Below are 15,943 nucleotides of genomic sequence, written 5' to 3'. Positions count from 1 at the left end.
TTCATTTTTTTCTTACTAAATTAGGGAAAAGAGAGATTCGAACATGAAAATGCATGCTCGGGAAGCTGTGAGCACTCTATCATTTAATTAGGATCTGGGTAATGCCCATCACACATGATGACTTTGATGGGTAAGATAGTGACTTCCCAACCCCTTTTTATTCTCGTAACCTTCTTCAATTCCATTATCAAAGCATTTGTTGCACTCAAGAGCCTTTTAAGTTCATGAACGTCATAGTATGGTAACTTTATCTGAATCTCAGTTATGTACATATATAGGCCATCACACTCTGTTTTTTCATCTCACGAAGTCAAACTTCCAGCTCACTAAATCCAAGTCTCTTACGTCAATAGACTTTACGTGGACCATTGCATGTGCACCTCCTTCCATGTGCTGGTTCATACCATCCAAACTTAGTTTTTGTGGTTTTGTGAAGTGACAAAGCAACAAATGTGTCTATATATAAACCATAGACTTGGTCGCTACCTTACTATCACCAACTCTTGATCCGAGAGATTTTGTTATATTTCTTGGTGAAAATGAAGCTTCACACTTCATGTGTCCTCATTTTGGTGGTGGTGAGTGCAATACTAGTACATAGCACCACCACTTTATCTGCCGCCGATGCCGGCACCGGAGAGGAGTCGGGAAGTCAATATGGTGGTGGTTACTATCCACCACCTGTTGGAAGGCCTCATAAACCACCACCATATCACCACCCACCTCATCATCACAGGCCACCGTCTTCCAAGCACCCTCCACCCTCTCAAGGCTACCCACCGCCTTCTCAAGGCTACCAACCGCCCTCTCGAGGGTACCCGCCACCTTCTCAAGGCTATCAACCGCCCTCTCAAGGTTATCAACCACCCTTTCGAGGGTACCCGCCGCCCTCTCAAGGCTATCAACCTCCCACTCGAGGGTACCCGCGGCCGCCCTCTCAAGGCTATCAACCTCCCACTCGAGGGTACCCGCGGCCGCCCTCTCAAGGCTATCAACCACCCTCTCATAGGCACCCTCCACCCTCTAAAGGGCACCCACCGCCATCTCAAGGGCACCAACCACCCTCTAAAGGGCACCCTCCGCCTTCTCAAGGCTATCAACCACCCTCTAAAGGGCACCCTCCGCCTTCTCAAGGGTACCAACCACCCTCTAGAGGGCACCCACCGCCTTCTCAAGGGTATCAACCACCCTCTAAAGGGCACCCTCCGGGCTCTCACCACCACTACCCACCACCCAGTCTTGGCTACACCCCGCCTTCTCATGGGCATCAAGCACCAACCCACAAGACACCACCGTCCCATCACGGACACCCACCACCCAAAGGCGGCTACACCCCACCAATATTTCAAAAGCCCCCACCGCACCATCAAGGCCACCAGCCGCCAACCCCTCACCGGCATCCACCTCCTCATGGCGAACATCGTCCTCCGTCCCAATATCCGCCGCCCTCTCCTACATACCCTCCACCGTATGGGCAGCCTCCACCAACTTCATACTTGCCGCCATCACCTCCAAAGAAAAACCCACCGCCAACTTCACATGTGCCACCGTCACCTCCAAAGCAAAAGCCACCGCCAACTTCATATGTGCCGCCGTCACCTCCAAAACAAAAGCCACCTCCAACTTCATATGTGCCGCCGTCACATCCAAAGCAAAAGCCACCGCCTCCTTCATACGTGCCACCGTCACCTCCAAAGAAAAAGCCACCGCCTCCTTCATACGTGCCACCGTCACCTCCAAAGCAAAAGCCACCGCCAACTTCACATGTGCCTCCGTCACCTCCAAAGAAAAAGCCACCGCCAACTTCACACGTGCCACCGTCACCTCCAAAGCAAAAGCCACCACCAACTTCATATGTTCCGCCGTCACCTCCAAAGAAAAAGCCACCGCCAACTTCATACGTGCCGCCATCGCCTCCAAAGCAGAAGTCTCCACCATATACTAAGCCTCCACCAACTCCATATAATGCTTGAGCCTTAGGTTTGTGTGTGTGTGTCAGTGTGTGATTATAGTACGTGTTTGCTTGCTTTGCTTTATGTCCTGTGTTGATGATCACTTTAGTCCTGTATCTTTGTTACTAGCTAGTCTGTTATGAATGTTTTTAAGTCTAATGACTATGATCAAAGAATTAATGTTTTGGTGTTGTAATTACTAATTTTGGTGTTCATCATCATCATCATCATTATTATTATTATTATTATTATTATTATTATTATTATTTCTCAATGCGAGACAATGAGCCAACAACATCGGATTATTTCTCTTTACAATTTTTTTATTTTTATTTTTTAAAATGGAGTAAATAAATGTCTACATGAAGAAAAATGAGCTCTGCAAAATCAACTATTCAAGGGGCATTTTCAGGAGAAAATACAGTACATAACACGGCCCAGGAAGCTCAGAAATAAACCCAAAGCAACATAAACCAGTCCAAACAGATAAAAGCCCAAGACTTAACAAGAAGGGTTGGACAAGGAGCAATACCCCGCCTAGCCCGGGATGACTGTTGTTCTTTAATTCTTTTTATTTGAAGTGTTTTTTTTTTCTTTTTTTCTTTTTTGTCATGGTACATTTCTCACCAAAATATATAATTAGACTCAGCATCGTAAAATATTTACAGTTTGAAAGAGACTTCTTCCTTATGGCGATCACCAAGTTTATTTGATTATATGAGATGTCTATCAATGTATTTTGACTGACAAAATGAAAGTTATGAAAGTAAATTATGAAAAAAATTAATTTGAATAAAAAATGTTTAACATAAATAAGAGCTTAATTGCTAAAATATAATAATTACAAAAAATCAATTAAGCCTGAGTTCGATTTGACCAATAACAAAGATCGCAAAAAAAATGAATAGTCTTCCTATTAGTACTAAAAAAACACATAAAACCAATAGCTTAAGAAATGAAATTTGGGAGGAAAAACGGTATATGTAACAAGCATAGCTAGTATTGATCATTAGGAAAATTTCAATCAAACATAATTTTAGCTACTTAAAAAGGACTCGTCGAAATTATATTGAAAGTTGTGTTAGTCTTGTTATTTGGATTTCTAGCATCCAATTTAACTCATTTTGTGAGGAAGAGATACTCAATTTTATTTATTTATTTATTGATACATTATACTTCTTTATCTTTGACATATTCTCTTGTTGAAAAGGAAATGAGTGTGGAGATGGTTCCATTTTCCTTTTATTTATTTATTTTTTAATGTCCATATGACATAAATGAGTTGCATATTATAAAGTTGCATATTATTCTTGATTTGATTATTGAATGAATAAAAATCAAATTAATCAATCTTAATAATTACAAAAACGTTTGAATTGGACCAAATCATTGAAACCAGAAATGTTCAATTCAGTTTGGTCCAGTTCTACCATATTATTAAACTTGTAAATGAATCAAAAGTTCTACGAATAACTTAACTTCGGCTCAATAATAGCTCAATTCGTACTCATTTACTTAATAAATAAACCAAACTCCAATTATTTTTCTAAACTCGTTTTATAAATAAATCAATCTCAAACAATCCCTGCTCCACTCATCTCCACTCATTTATTGGTGAACAAAGAACATGTTCACGAACACATATAATTATATATATACATACCCATTAATATGTACTTTATATGTATTTCATTTTATCATTTTATCACTATTGAGTCCAAGCCCATAGGGTTTTCAATAAACCCAGCCCAAAGGCCCAAACCAGTCCAACCCAAGTGTTAACTAATTCATCCTTTTAAAGTTAACCCAAGCCTATCTAACTATTAGCCCATTTTGCAATAAAATATAAGGAACAAAAAAACCCTAAATCAATCGATTTCAGATTTCAGATTTCAGACAGCTGATTCTCTTTGTAGAACAGCTTTGAGCCTTCTCACCGATTCTTCGACATTCATTGAACACACTAAGCCTTCTCACGCCACTGTTGATCGAAGATTGGTTGCTCAACTTGCTCTTCGACATTCACGAACAGAGAGTCTCAGAGACTCAGACACGGTCAATTGCGAACACATCAAGCCTTCTCAAATTCAACAGGTTCGAAGTCCTCAATCCTCACTCCTCTAACCTTCTAAAGTTTTCACTTCTCAGATTACTCAACAAAGTGTCATTTTTTTTTTTTTTTTTTTTTTTTTTTTTTTTTTTTTTTTTGTTTATGCTTCCATTCTATCTTCTGTGCAATGACTCATATTCTAGGGTGTATTGTTTTGAGAATTATGTTGACAAAGTTTTGAATCTGATTTCGCTGAGGAGGTTAAATAATGTGACTTGCAATAATTTATGCTTGGCGTTTTCAATTTCATATCAATTGAAATTTCAGACGCAGTATTATATTGTTGTGTTGTGATTTGTTTCGAATCATAAACATAGTAATAACTACTTGGTTCATACTCCATAGTCCATACGTGAGTCTGTGACTACTTGGTGATGATGATTTTGAGGAATTTGTTCAATTTTGAGGATTTATGTTTTGTGTTCTTTTCTGTTCTGTTTATGTCTCAATTTTTTGTGTTTTGGCCTTATTCTTTGCTATATTTTACAAACAATATTGTTTTAAAAAGTATTTTGAATTTTTTTTTACAAATTGGTAGAATCTTACAATTTACAACGGTTACGGTTCTACGGAACCCAAAACGATTCATGTAGAATCCCGATTTTAACAACCTTGCACACATGTTTATACAGTGATCAAAATTTAATATTATAATATTAATAGTTTGGTTCGGTTAGGTCTGGAAAAATGTTTTTCCACATAGTATTGGAGCGAAACATGCAACTCCATCCTCGCCACTTTGGCCGCGACCTCCGAGAAAAACTTGTCGCCAAACTCATGAAGGATGTGGAGGGCACTTGCAGGTTGGCTTCTCACTTTCACACCTAAAAACCCTTTTATTTCTTTCCTCAATTATCAATTGAATTGCTTTTAAAAGAAAATAAAATCAAATAGAAAAATCTTAAATCAATTTATTTTCAGCGGTCGACACGGATTTGTGGTCGCGATTACCGGGATTGAGAATGTTGGCAAAGGGCGTATCCGAGACGGCACTGGGTTCGTGACCTTCCCTGTGAAGTACCAGTGCGTTGTATTTCGACCCTTTAAAGGGGAGATCTTAGAAGCTGTTGTTACTATGGTCAATAAGGTATGTTCTCTGTTTTACAATTAAATATATATATATATATATATATATATATATATATATATATATATATGCGTGTAATGTAGGATTTGTAATTTTATTGGTAATTATTGCAGATGGGATTTTTTGCTGAAGCCGGGCCTGTCCAAATATTTGTGTCCAATCATGTGAGTCTACAAGACTTCTTAAATATATTTTTTTTGTGCTATTGTAGGTGTTTATCCATTCGCTATTGTTGGAAGCAAAGTTTTTTTGACGGTGTTGCTGCTCCTCCTCCTCCCTCCTCCATTACCTAGGAGTAGATGAAGAACTGACAGTGCGCTAAGGCGAACATAGTGAAATACTCCCCCGTCCCAAAATAAGTGTCCAGTTTGGTGAGTCACAATTTTTTGAGTCGCAGTTCCCAAAGTGGACACTTATTTTGGGACGGAGGGAGTACTTATAAATAAATAAATAAAAGCCAACATAGTGAAAATGGCAAGAGAGGAAGTGATGGTCGAATTGTCTTTTGACATAAAAAAGATGTAGCGTGGAGTGTGAGAGTAGGTATTTGGAGCTATCTTACATGGACTCTTCTATATCCCTTCACTTAGTTGTGTTGATGTGACACAATATAGGTATGGGAGGGGGGAAAAAAACATAGGTATGTGTACTAGATATGTGTCCAGCACACAAACACAAGTCAGACACCCAGATCCTTCACAGGGCATGATTAGAGAGGAACAAAAAAACTTAAACATAATAGCAAAGATGAGTTTCATATCTACGAGATGGATAGAAACCTTTTCTTTTACCACATTCCATTTAATTTAGGTAATAACTGAGTATATTCTTATAAAAGATAATAATTAAACATTACAATATAATAAAACATATAATGTATGTACATGCGTAGTTTGTGTATAGTACTTGTATCCATGTTTGGGACACATATTCCAGTATCTTAAGACTTGGTTTGAGGAGGTCCGACACTTAGATATACACTCGCACATGACAGACTTACCCGAGTCTGGGTAAATTAAATTGGGAGGGCCAATAGAGCTGCACCAAAAATATTATCTGCAAAATATATATCTATGTAACTATGTATACTATATAATATGTATTTATTTAAGGCTCCATTAATCTTGATGTGCATTTTCACGTGGCTTTATTAGAACTTATCATGTACCTCCTATGATTTTTTAGAAAATTATATTTTACATGGATTTTGTGTACTGTAGCCATAGATTGAGCCTAATAGATGCATCTAAGTACACACACTAAATATATCTGCTATATCTGATCCGCACACACTGTAATATTGTCCTCTTGTTCTTTTAGTTAATACCAGATGATATGGAGTTCCAATCCGGAGATATGCCTAACTACACGACTTCTGACGGATCAGTATGTATCAGTTTCTACTTACTTTACTAAGGAGTATTCTTCTTAAAGTCTTTACTTCCTAGATGCATGCATGCTTGAATATTGATCTCATTGGTTCTTTGCAGGTTAAGATTCAAAAGGATAGTGAAGTTCGATTAAAGATTATTGGAACTCGAGTGGATGCTACAGAAATTGTATGCTACTATCCACCCAAGTTTATCTATGAATTTTTTTTTTTTTTTTTTTTAACGGCATTAAGACATTACGTTTAATTATCAAATAAAATAGTTATGGTTGCTAGGCTGGACTAGCAAATTGAAATTTCCAGTCTCAGTTTAGAAAAAATGCAATTTTTACTATAAAGGATTTTCATTTTATTGTTTGAGTATAAACAAATCCTACTTGTACAAAGAAGTGATGTGGAACTGTTTAAATAGAAGTAGAATAAATACAAATTCTAAGAATGATCTGTAGGTAGATGCTTAAAATCTTTGGAAACTTAAAAGAAATTGAAAAGGAACAAGCAAGAGATAGAGGCTAGAACTATTGAGTTGATTGTGTTCATTAGTATTAATAATGTATATTTCTCATCTTGAAGTTCTTCTGTTCAAACTACTTACCACAAGAAAAAAATAAAAATAAAAATTTGTTCTTCTGTTCTAACTTCATCAGGCCACTAAATGTGTATTTCTTTTTAATAATGCAGGCAAGCAAAATATAACCTATATATTGGTGATTAATTTAGGGTTAAAATCATAAAAACCCCTCCTACTATCAAAACTATGCATATAACCCCCAACAGAATCATAAAACCCCTCGAATTAACAAAAGTTATCATATTACCCCAATTCGTGACCGAACCGTTAGTTCGAGTTGTTAAATGACCAAATTAACGTTATTAATTAATGCTTTAAAAAAAAAAAAATTTTCTTCCTTATCTCTGTCCATGCACCACCCATCACACGCCTCCCGCTTTGCAAGGTTCAATTTTTTTTTTTCCCATTTGAATTTTCTTCCACAAGAATATTGTGTATGTATATATATAGATACACAGTCTCTTGTACAAGACAAATCAATTATTTTCAGGTCTTAGTGTCCTACTCTTACATATTCATAAGCACATATATACATATAATGTATACATAGGAAACTCGTATATTGTGATGGTAATGAGAGGACAAGAATAGGAAGATGGTTATAGAGCATAACAGCGCTATTGTGCCATAGTGCTTCAAAGTGATCAAGAGGGGTTGACAGTGGACAAGTGATGATTCAAAACGTATAAAATTTGAGGATATTTATGGGGTCAAAATGTAGAACTTTAGGTTTTTATTTTTATTTTTATTTATGTGGTCAATTTAATCTCTGAAATTGGGGTTGGAGTTGAAAATGTTGCCTTTTGTGGTCAATTTCATCTCAGTTTCTCAGACTTGTTCTACTTATAGGTTCTCTGTCTCTTTGCCCAAGCTCCGGCGCCAGCGTCCAAACTCTGAACCATTTCATTGCCAGACCCAATTCCTTTTTTCTGCTCAAAACAAAACAACCACAACATCAGTGTGCCAGTGTTAATTTGTCTCATTGGCCCAACATTTCGTTTCAATTTCTTGATAAAAAATGAAAACTAACTTTAGCTTTAGATAAAGCATCGATGTTGCCATTATTAAGTGATGGAGCTAAGGACGAATTAATTCGGGTAATTTCCTCCAAAGCAGAGCATTTTTGGAGAAGCTTCAGTTGAGAAAGCATGGGGTATAGTTAAAGCAATTCTCTATTTCGTGACCCAGAATTAGGGCTGTAAATGAGCTGAGCTGAGCTTTGGAGTGTTCGGGCTCGGCTCGACTCAATCAAAGGGATGCTCAAGCTCGATTGAGCCTTGGCTGCCCATGATTGAGCTCGGCTCGGCAGTGCTCGAGCGAGGTCGAGCTCGGCTCGGCTTGGCTGCTCGTTTTGTAATCCAAACAAAAAATTAAGTCCCGTTTATATATATATATATATATATATATATATATATATATATATGAATCTGTGTATAAACGGAGCACCAATCTTTACATTCGTACCAATGTTCGTTTCATCCTCAAACTTTGACACTCCCGATTTCAATCATTCACACCAATATTAACAGAACAGACGAGTGAGACCAGTAGAGTGAGAAATACGACTATAAGAGAGACCAGTTGAGAGAGAGAGAGAAACACCAATAGATGAGAGAGATGAAGCTTTGGCTTGGGTTGTTGCTGTTACTGTGATCGTTGGCTAAATGGGACTTTTGCCGTTACTGTAATCGTTGGCTGCTTTGGCTGTTGTTGTTGCTGCTGCAATCGTTGGCTGCTTTGGCAAAGGGTGTGGTTGGGGGAGTTTTAGGGTTCAGACTTCAAAGTGATGCGATGAGGATTGAGGGTTGAGATGATATGTGTGTATAGATGGGCTTCATAAATGGGCTTGCGGATAGACATGTTAATTTGTTCGCTGGCCTGTATCTATTTTGTTTTTAAAATGGTTGGTTGCATGCATATGGATTGGGTTTGGATGGGCTAAACGTTTTAAGTTTAAAAGAGAAGGTATGTATCCAAACTTATAGTTAAAAAGGAAAAAAAGGGTAACATGATGTTATTTGGGTTAAAGTTAATTTTAATTAAAGTGGGTCTGAGAATATATTTTTGAGCTAAAAAAAAAGGTGGGCTGACTTCTTCAAGGTACAAGACATATATATATATAGCCATGTTCACGAGATGAGGATTGAGGGTTGAGATGATATGTGTGTATAGATGGGCTTCATAAATGGGCTTGCGGATAGGCATGTTAATTTGTTCGCTGGCCTGTATCTATTTTGTTTTTAAAGTGGTTGGTTGCATGCATATGGATTGGGTTTGGATGGGCTAAACGCTTTAAGTTTAAAAGAAAAGGTATGTATCCAAACTTAATAGTTAAAAAGGAAAAAAAGGGTAACATGATGTTATTTGGGTTAAAGTTAATTTTAATTAAAATGGGTCTGAGAATATATTTTTGAGCTAAGAAAAAAGGTGGGCTGACTTCTTTAAGGTACAAGACATATATATATATATATATATATATATATATATAGCCATGTTCACGAGCTCATTAACGAGCTTTGTTCACAACATGTTCACGAACTAACAAGTCGAGCTCCGGGTTGTTTGAGATTGGCTCGTTTACTAAACGAGCTTGAAAATCTTGTTTGAGCTTGATTCATTTATCAAATAAACGAACACAAGTCGAGCTCTTATCGAGTTGAGCCCGAGCTGTTTGTCGAACGTTTGGTTCATTTACAGCCCTACCCAGAATGTCATTGTTGGCGAAGAGTAGCTGAGAGAAGCTCCCTCCGACGAGTGTTTCTCCGAGGAAACCTTCATTGCCTGCCACTGATGTATCAAAATCAACCCCAACAATAGTTTTTTGATAGAGAGAGCGAGAGGTTGGAAGTGGGTTTATAGGAGTAAACAATGGAAGGTTCTGATATTGAATCTCAAACAACGGAAACATGGAGAAATTGAGGGAAAAATAGATGGATTAACTAAATATATACGTATATATCGCATAGTTGCAAAACAGGAGGATGATGACCATTGATGAGTGATCGGAGGTTGTCAATCTGAGTCTTAGAATTGCTGCTGTCGGCTTGGTATGAGAGAAATTCTAGGTTTGTTCTGTAAGTAAAAAGAGAGGAGGTGATTAAGAAGAGAGAAGGGTATTTTCGGTGTAAAGAGGGTAAGCGAGAGCACATGACATCACGTGCTTCTTTCCCGTTATTATCTAACAGCAGAATAACAGAAATAGGGGTAATTTGATCAATTTTGTTAGTTCGAATGGCTTTATAATTCAGTTGGGGGTTTTATGCATAGTAACCCATTAATTTAGGGCGGCGTTTGACTTTGGGACCACCATTTTCCCTTGGATAAAAACAACGATAAACCAGCCTCAAAATAATTTCATAAAAGAAGACTAGGAAAAAAAAAAGGATTTATTTAAGAGCCCTGCTTTGAAACCCAAGAGCTGAAGAGAATATAATAACTATGCAGTTGGTAAAGTAATCAATAGTAATGCCTTAACTTGCATCAAGTAAAGAGAATTGACCTTGGTTAGGATTTAGTGTGGTGGGTTGGTAAATTTTGTAACAAAAGCCAGATTTTGTAGTTTTTATTTTATTTTGAGTCATTCGGATAGAAACGATTATCTTAATTGAAATTACTACTCAAAATTTCAATCATAATTTGTAGTCTTCAGTGCATTCAATTTCATTCCCCATATTCCTTTGGTTCTCGTTCTGCATTTTTTTTATAATTATTTGTTAATTGAGTTCCTGAATTAATTTGTGGCTTATTTGCAGTTCTGTATTGGTACCATAAAAGATGATTTCCTGGGTGTGATCAGTGACCCTGGCTCAACTTCATAATGGAATTGTTGGTGTTTATCACATCAAACCGCACCATCCCATAGTACGCAATGGGCATGCCTAACTTGCTTAATTTTGTTTCAGAAATTCCTAGTGTTGGTGGTGCTGCATTCAATATCGTGCGACTGATATAAGAGTATACTGTTATGTGTTGTGTAAAAAGATTGCTCTGATGTTCCCGGCTAGGTAAAAGGAAAGCTGTTGGCTGTGTCTGGTTGCAGCCCATTTTGTATGAAGTTGAGCTATTCATGCTGTGAAATGGTTTGTTGTCAAATATCACGATTGACATAGATTCTAATGAATCCTGAGCCAATATATATATATATATATATCTTTCTTGGCCCTGCATAAGCATTTTTTTTTTCTTAACAAATCTTAATACTGCTCAGAAATTATGTATCTAGTCCATGGATAAAATTATGCTATCACCCCTGCAATGAGTGTTCTGTAATTCCGTGGGTATAACTCTTGAGAGGAGAATGAAATGTTGCAACTTGTAACACTAAATTTTAAGGGTTGTGTGAAGACTTAAAAGCTGGGTTTTAACGACTATCCATTCCAAGTTCTACCTGGTTTTAAGAATTTTTTATTTTTTTCTATTTTTTTTCCTTCCAACTCTGAATAATAACTCTCCTACACAAACTTGAACCCTCAGTCATATCCAACTTCAATTTATTGATTTTGTTTTCAATGCATGTTTATGCTCCAGTTGTTATTTAATGCATTTTTTTATTTTTTTTTTGTCCAAATTGAACCGCAATGCATGTTTATGCTCCAGTTGTTATTTAATGCATTTTTTTTTTTTTTTTTTGCCTCCCCCCCTCCCCTCCCCCCCATGTTTTTAGGATGGGGAGATTATATATTGTGGTGGAGGCGTGCCACCCCCCCCTCCCCCCCCCCCGCCCCCCCATGTTTTTAGGATGGGGAGATTATATATTGTGGCGGAGGCGTGCCACGTTTAAGCTTCTAGTTTTCTTGCCAGTTTATAGGTTCTGCCATGGCTTAACACATTCTGTGAAAACATTTTCAGCATTTTTAAAGTATTAATCAAACGCTCAAAAAAATAATTCTTTTTAGAAAAAAGTTTTAAATGAAAAATATTTTTTCAAGTAATTGTCCACGTGAAACTTGTTGCAATGGGAAAATCTCTGTATTTAGTGGTGTGAAATGGAATGGAATGCCCATTTCAATAATTTATTTGTTTGGTATGGCCATTTCATTGTAATGAAAATTCATTCCACAACTAAACCTATTGAATATCCATTTCATTACCAAGTAATTTTTTTAAAAAAATTAGCTTTCCAAAAACCCTCATGTTCCAAGTCTAAAAACCACCATTATTGACCTTCACCGTCGCCCACCGCTTTCCACAACCACCACTGACGTCACCGCCTATCACTACCACCGCCGCATTTCACCACTGCGACCGCCATCACCTTCCACCACCACCGCCATCGCCCTTCACCGCCGTCCACCACCACCACTGCCACCGCCTTTCACCATAACCACTGCCTTCCACCACCACCGCCATTGCCCTTCACAATCGCCACCACCTTACACCACCACTGCCGCAACTGCCGCCTTCCACCGCCACCGTTAGTGGAACCGCCTTCTACCACCACCACCACCGCCACTGCCTTCTACCATCACCACAGTCACCTCCATTGACTCCCACCATCGCCACCTCCATCACTATCTCCTTCCACAACCACAATACTATCACCGCCTTCCACCAACACCACTAAGGCCGCCGCCATCCACCATTGCCACGACTGCCACCTTCTAACACCACTACCGCTTTCTACCTCAACTACGACTACGGCCACCATTTATTTTTAAAAAATTATTAGAGAATGTCATTTTATTAATTTAATTTATTTGTTACTAATAGGGATATTTTTGAAAATTCAATTTATAATCAAACACTAGAATACTTATTATTATTCAATTTTTACACATTTCATATTTACAACCAAATAATAGAATTAGAATATTTATTCCATTACTACTTGGTATTTCATTCTATTTCTGCACACCAAACATAACATTATACCTTCAAATTTCACCTTAAAATGTCGACAATGATATTTAAGCTGATTGAGTCAGAAGAAGGTTTATTTATCTTTAGACAAGGGATAAATGTCCGATTAACAGTAGTAAAAAGATTTTAAGGTTAAAAAAGAGTTTGAACGATATTATTGGAAGTGCTCAGTTGAGTGAATTTATTAAATAAAGAGAGTTTTTAAGTCTCCGTTGTTCAGACTCTTTGTTTGGAATATCAGACTCTTTGTTTGGAAAAAATTTCATTCACTAGAAAAATGGAATTTATGCCCTTTGAATTAAATCCCGGATAAGAATCTACCAATGCACTAGAAGCTACCAGCTAGAGAGTTAAAAATACAGAATCAAACTAGAAGCGCCGGAAAGCCTATTGTGACGACGCATTCTAGCAACATTGGAAGAAATCTCATGTGATGTGGGCGTTTCAGGCCCTCCAACCTGTACAACAACCACCTCCTTACCACCAAATACACTCCCAAAAACACCAAACAACTCGTGTCTTTTCACGACACCAAACCTCCATCGCCATTAGCCCTTCAACCAACAACAATCACTTGATTCAATCTCTCTGCAAAAAAGGCAATCTCAAACAAGCCCTCCATGTCCTCTCTCAAGAACCCAACCCAACCCAACACACCTACGAGCTCTTAATCCTCTCTTGCGCCCAACAAAACTCTCTCTCCGACGGAGTTATCGTTCACCGGCAGCTTATCTCCGATGGGTTCGATGAAGACCCTTTCTTGGCCACCAAACTCATCAATATGTACTCTGAATTGGACTGCGTTGACCATGCACGCAAGGTGTTTGATGGAATTCTTAACAGAACCATATACGTTTGGAATGCGTTTTTTCGAGCTCTAACATTAGCCGGTCATGGAGAAGAGGTGCTAAATCACTACCGTCGGATGAATCTAATTGGTATTCCATCGGATAGGTTTACTTACACCTATGTTCTTAAAGCTTGTGTAGCTTCGGAGGCATTGGTTTCACTACTGCAAGTGGGAAAAGAGATTCATGCGCATATTTTGCGGCATGGGTTTGAGACCCATGTTCATATTATGACTACTTTAGTGGACATGTATGCGAGGTTTGGGTGTGTATCGTATGCAAGTTGTGTGTTTAATGAGATGCCTGTGAAAAATGTGGTTTCATGGAGTGCTATGATCGCGTGCTATGCTAAGAATGGGAGGCCCTTTGAAGCGTTGGAACTTTTTCGTGAAATGATGCTTGAAACCCATGATTTGGTTCCGAATTCGGTGACAATGGTCAGTGTGCTTCAAGCTTGTGCAGCACTTGCTGCCCTGGAACAGGGTAAGCTGATACATGGCTATATACTTAGAAAAGGGCTTGATTCAATTTTGCCAGTTATCAGTGCCCTTGTGACCATGTATGCAAGATGTGGTGAACTGGGATTGGGACGGCGTGTTTTTGATCAGATGGATAAGAGAGACGTTGTATCGTGGAATTCCATGATTTCAAGTTATGGGATTCATGGTTTTGGAAGAGAAGCAATTACAACTTTTAAAGAGATGATCTATAGTGGATTCTCACCGAGTCCCATATCATTAGTTAGCGTTTTGGGAGCTTGTAGCCACGCAGGATTTGTTGAAGAGGGCAAAGTTTTGTTTGAATCTATGGCTAAAGAACATAGGATATATCCTGGTGTGGAGCACTATGCTTGTATGGTTGATCTTCTTGGTCGAGCCAATAGATTGGATGAGGCAGCCAAGGTCATAGAAAATATGCGGATTGAACCGGGACCTAAAGTATGGGGTTCTCTCCTTGGATCATGTAGGATACATTGCAATGTTGAGCTCGCAGAGTGGGCAAGTCGAAGGCTTTTCGAGCTTGAGCCCACAAATGCTGGTAATTATGTCCTTCTGGCTGATATTTATGCAGAAGCTAAGATGTTGGATGAGGTAAAAAGACTGAAGAAGCTGGTACAAGCTCAGGGCTTGCAGAAAGTATCAGGCCGTAGTTGGATTGAAGTTGAAAGGAAAATATTCTCATTCACATCAGTTGATGAGTTTAACCCACAGATTGAGCAACTCCATGCCCTGTTGCTTAAATTGTCAGCGGAGATGAAGGAGAAGGGCTATGTGCCGCAGACCAAAGTAGTGCTCTATGATCTTGATGAAAAAGAGAAGGAACAAATTGTATTGGGACATAGTGAGAAATTGGCAGTTGCCTTTGGGTTGATCAATAGCAATAAAAGGGCAACCATTAGGATCACCAAGAACTTAAGGTTATGTGAAGACTGTCACTCCTTCACCAAGTTGATTTCCAAGTTAGCTAATAGAGAGATTCTGGTGCGAGATGTGAACCGCTTTCACCATTTCAAAGATGGGGTATGTTCATGCGGCGATTATTGGTAATTTTTCACAAAACTCAGTCCTTATTCCTTTCTTCTTCTTCTTCTTTGAATCACAAAGGGTTCTTAGTTGAGAATTCTCATCAGATGGAGACATTTTCAACATCTATAGGTACCAATACCAAACTATGAGAAATGATTTATTGACTTTATTTTTATTTCTACATAAATGATGCTACCATTTTGTATCTTCTACTATTTTTCCCATATCAAGTTTAAGAGAAGTTTAATAGGGGACAATTGCTTAATGTAAACCGTTGCATTAGATTTTGTTTTGGAACAGATATATATATAAAGAGAATTTGTAACTTTTGTTTGTACCAGTTCATGTATTATAATATAACTGATTAATTTGGATTAATGTTAGTTAATTGTCTAAGGACACTGATGAATCAACTATATTAATTGATAAATATTATTTTCTTCTCAATTTTTCTTGGAAATTAAAAAAAAAAACAAAACAAAACAAAAACAAAAGCAAAAAAAAAAAAAAAAAACTTTTACATTCAAAATAAGACTAAACATTCATTTTCATTTTGAAAATTTAATTTTTTTTTTTTTGGTAGAATATATAATATTTGAA

The 15,943-nt window shown here is 37.8% G+C and overlaps 3 protein-coding genes across 4 annotated transcripts; all 3 read left to right on the top strand.

Annotated features, from left to right (window-relative positions):
- Positions 1-539: 539 nt before the first annotated feature.
- On the top strand, positions 540-1,973 carry LOC132309558 (extensin). Its single transcript, XM_059807852.1, has one exon. The coding sequence runs from the start codon at positions 540-542 to the stop codon at positions 1,971-1,973; it is 1,434 nt and encodes a 477-aa protein (XP_059663835.1).
- Positions 1,974-3,817: 1,844 nt separating this feature from the next.
- On the top strand, positions 3,818-11,279 carry LOC132307144 (DNA-directed RNA polymerase II subunit RPB7). 2 transcript variants are annotated; one of them, XM_059804823.1, is made up of 7 exons: positions 3,818-4,046; positions 4,740-4,865; positions 4,984-5,149; positions 5,263-5,313; positions 6,470-6,535; positions 6,640-6,708; positions 10,863-11,279. In XM_059804823.1, the coding sequence occupies exons 2-7, from the start codon at positions 4,750-4,752 to the stop codon at positions 10,926-10,928; spliced, it is 534 nt and encodes a 177-aa protein (XP_059660806.1). In that variant the 5' UTR covers positions 3,818-4,046; positions 4,740-4,749; the 3' UTR covers positions 10,929-11,279. The 2 variants fall into 2 exon arrangements, with proteins under 2 accessions (XP_059660806.1, XP_059660807.1); XM_059804824.1 differs by having other exon boundaries at positions 4,726-4,865.
- A 1,889-nt stretch (positions 11,280-13,168) lies between these two features.
- On the top strand, positions 13,169-15,680 carry LOC132307143 (pentatricopeptide repeat-containing protein CRR2, chloroplastic). The gene has a single exon (XM_059804822.1). It carries the CDS (start codon positions 13,403-13,405, stop codon positions 15,362-15,364), a length of 1,962 nt encoding a protein of 653 aa, XP_059660805.1. The 5' UTR covers positions 13,169-13,402; the 3' UTR covers positions 15,365-15,680.
- The last annotated feature ends 263 nt before the right edge of the window (positions 15,681-15,943 follow it).

This window comes from Cornus florida, unplaced genomic scaffold, assembly GCF_030987335.1.
Source record: "Cornus florida cultivar Cherokee Brave unplaced genomic scaffold, ASM3098733v1 CherokeeBrave_3.0.0_Hap2_Chr05, whole genome shotgun sequence".
Taxonomy (NCBI): domain Eukaryota; kingdom Viridiplantae; phylum Streptophyta; class Magnoliopsida; order Cornales; family Cornaceae; genus Cornus; species Cornus florida.
This window is presented reverse-complemented; position numbering and strand designations above follow the sequence as displayed.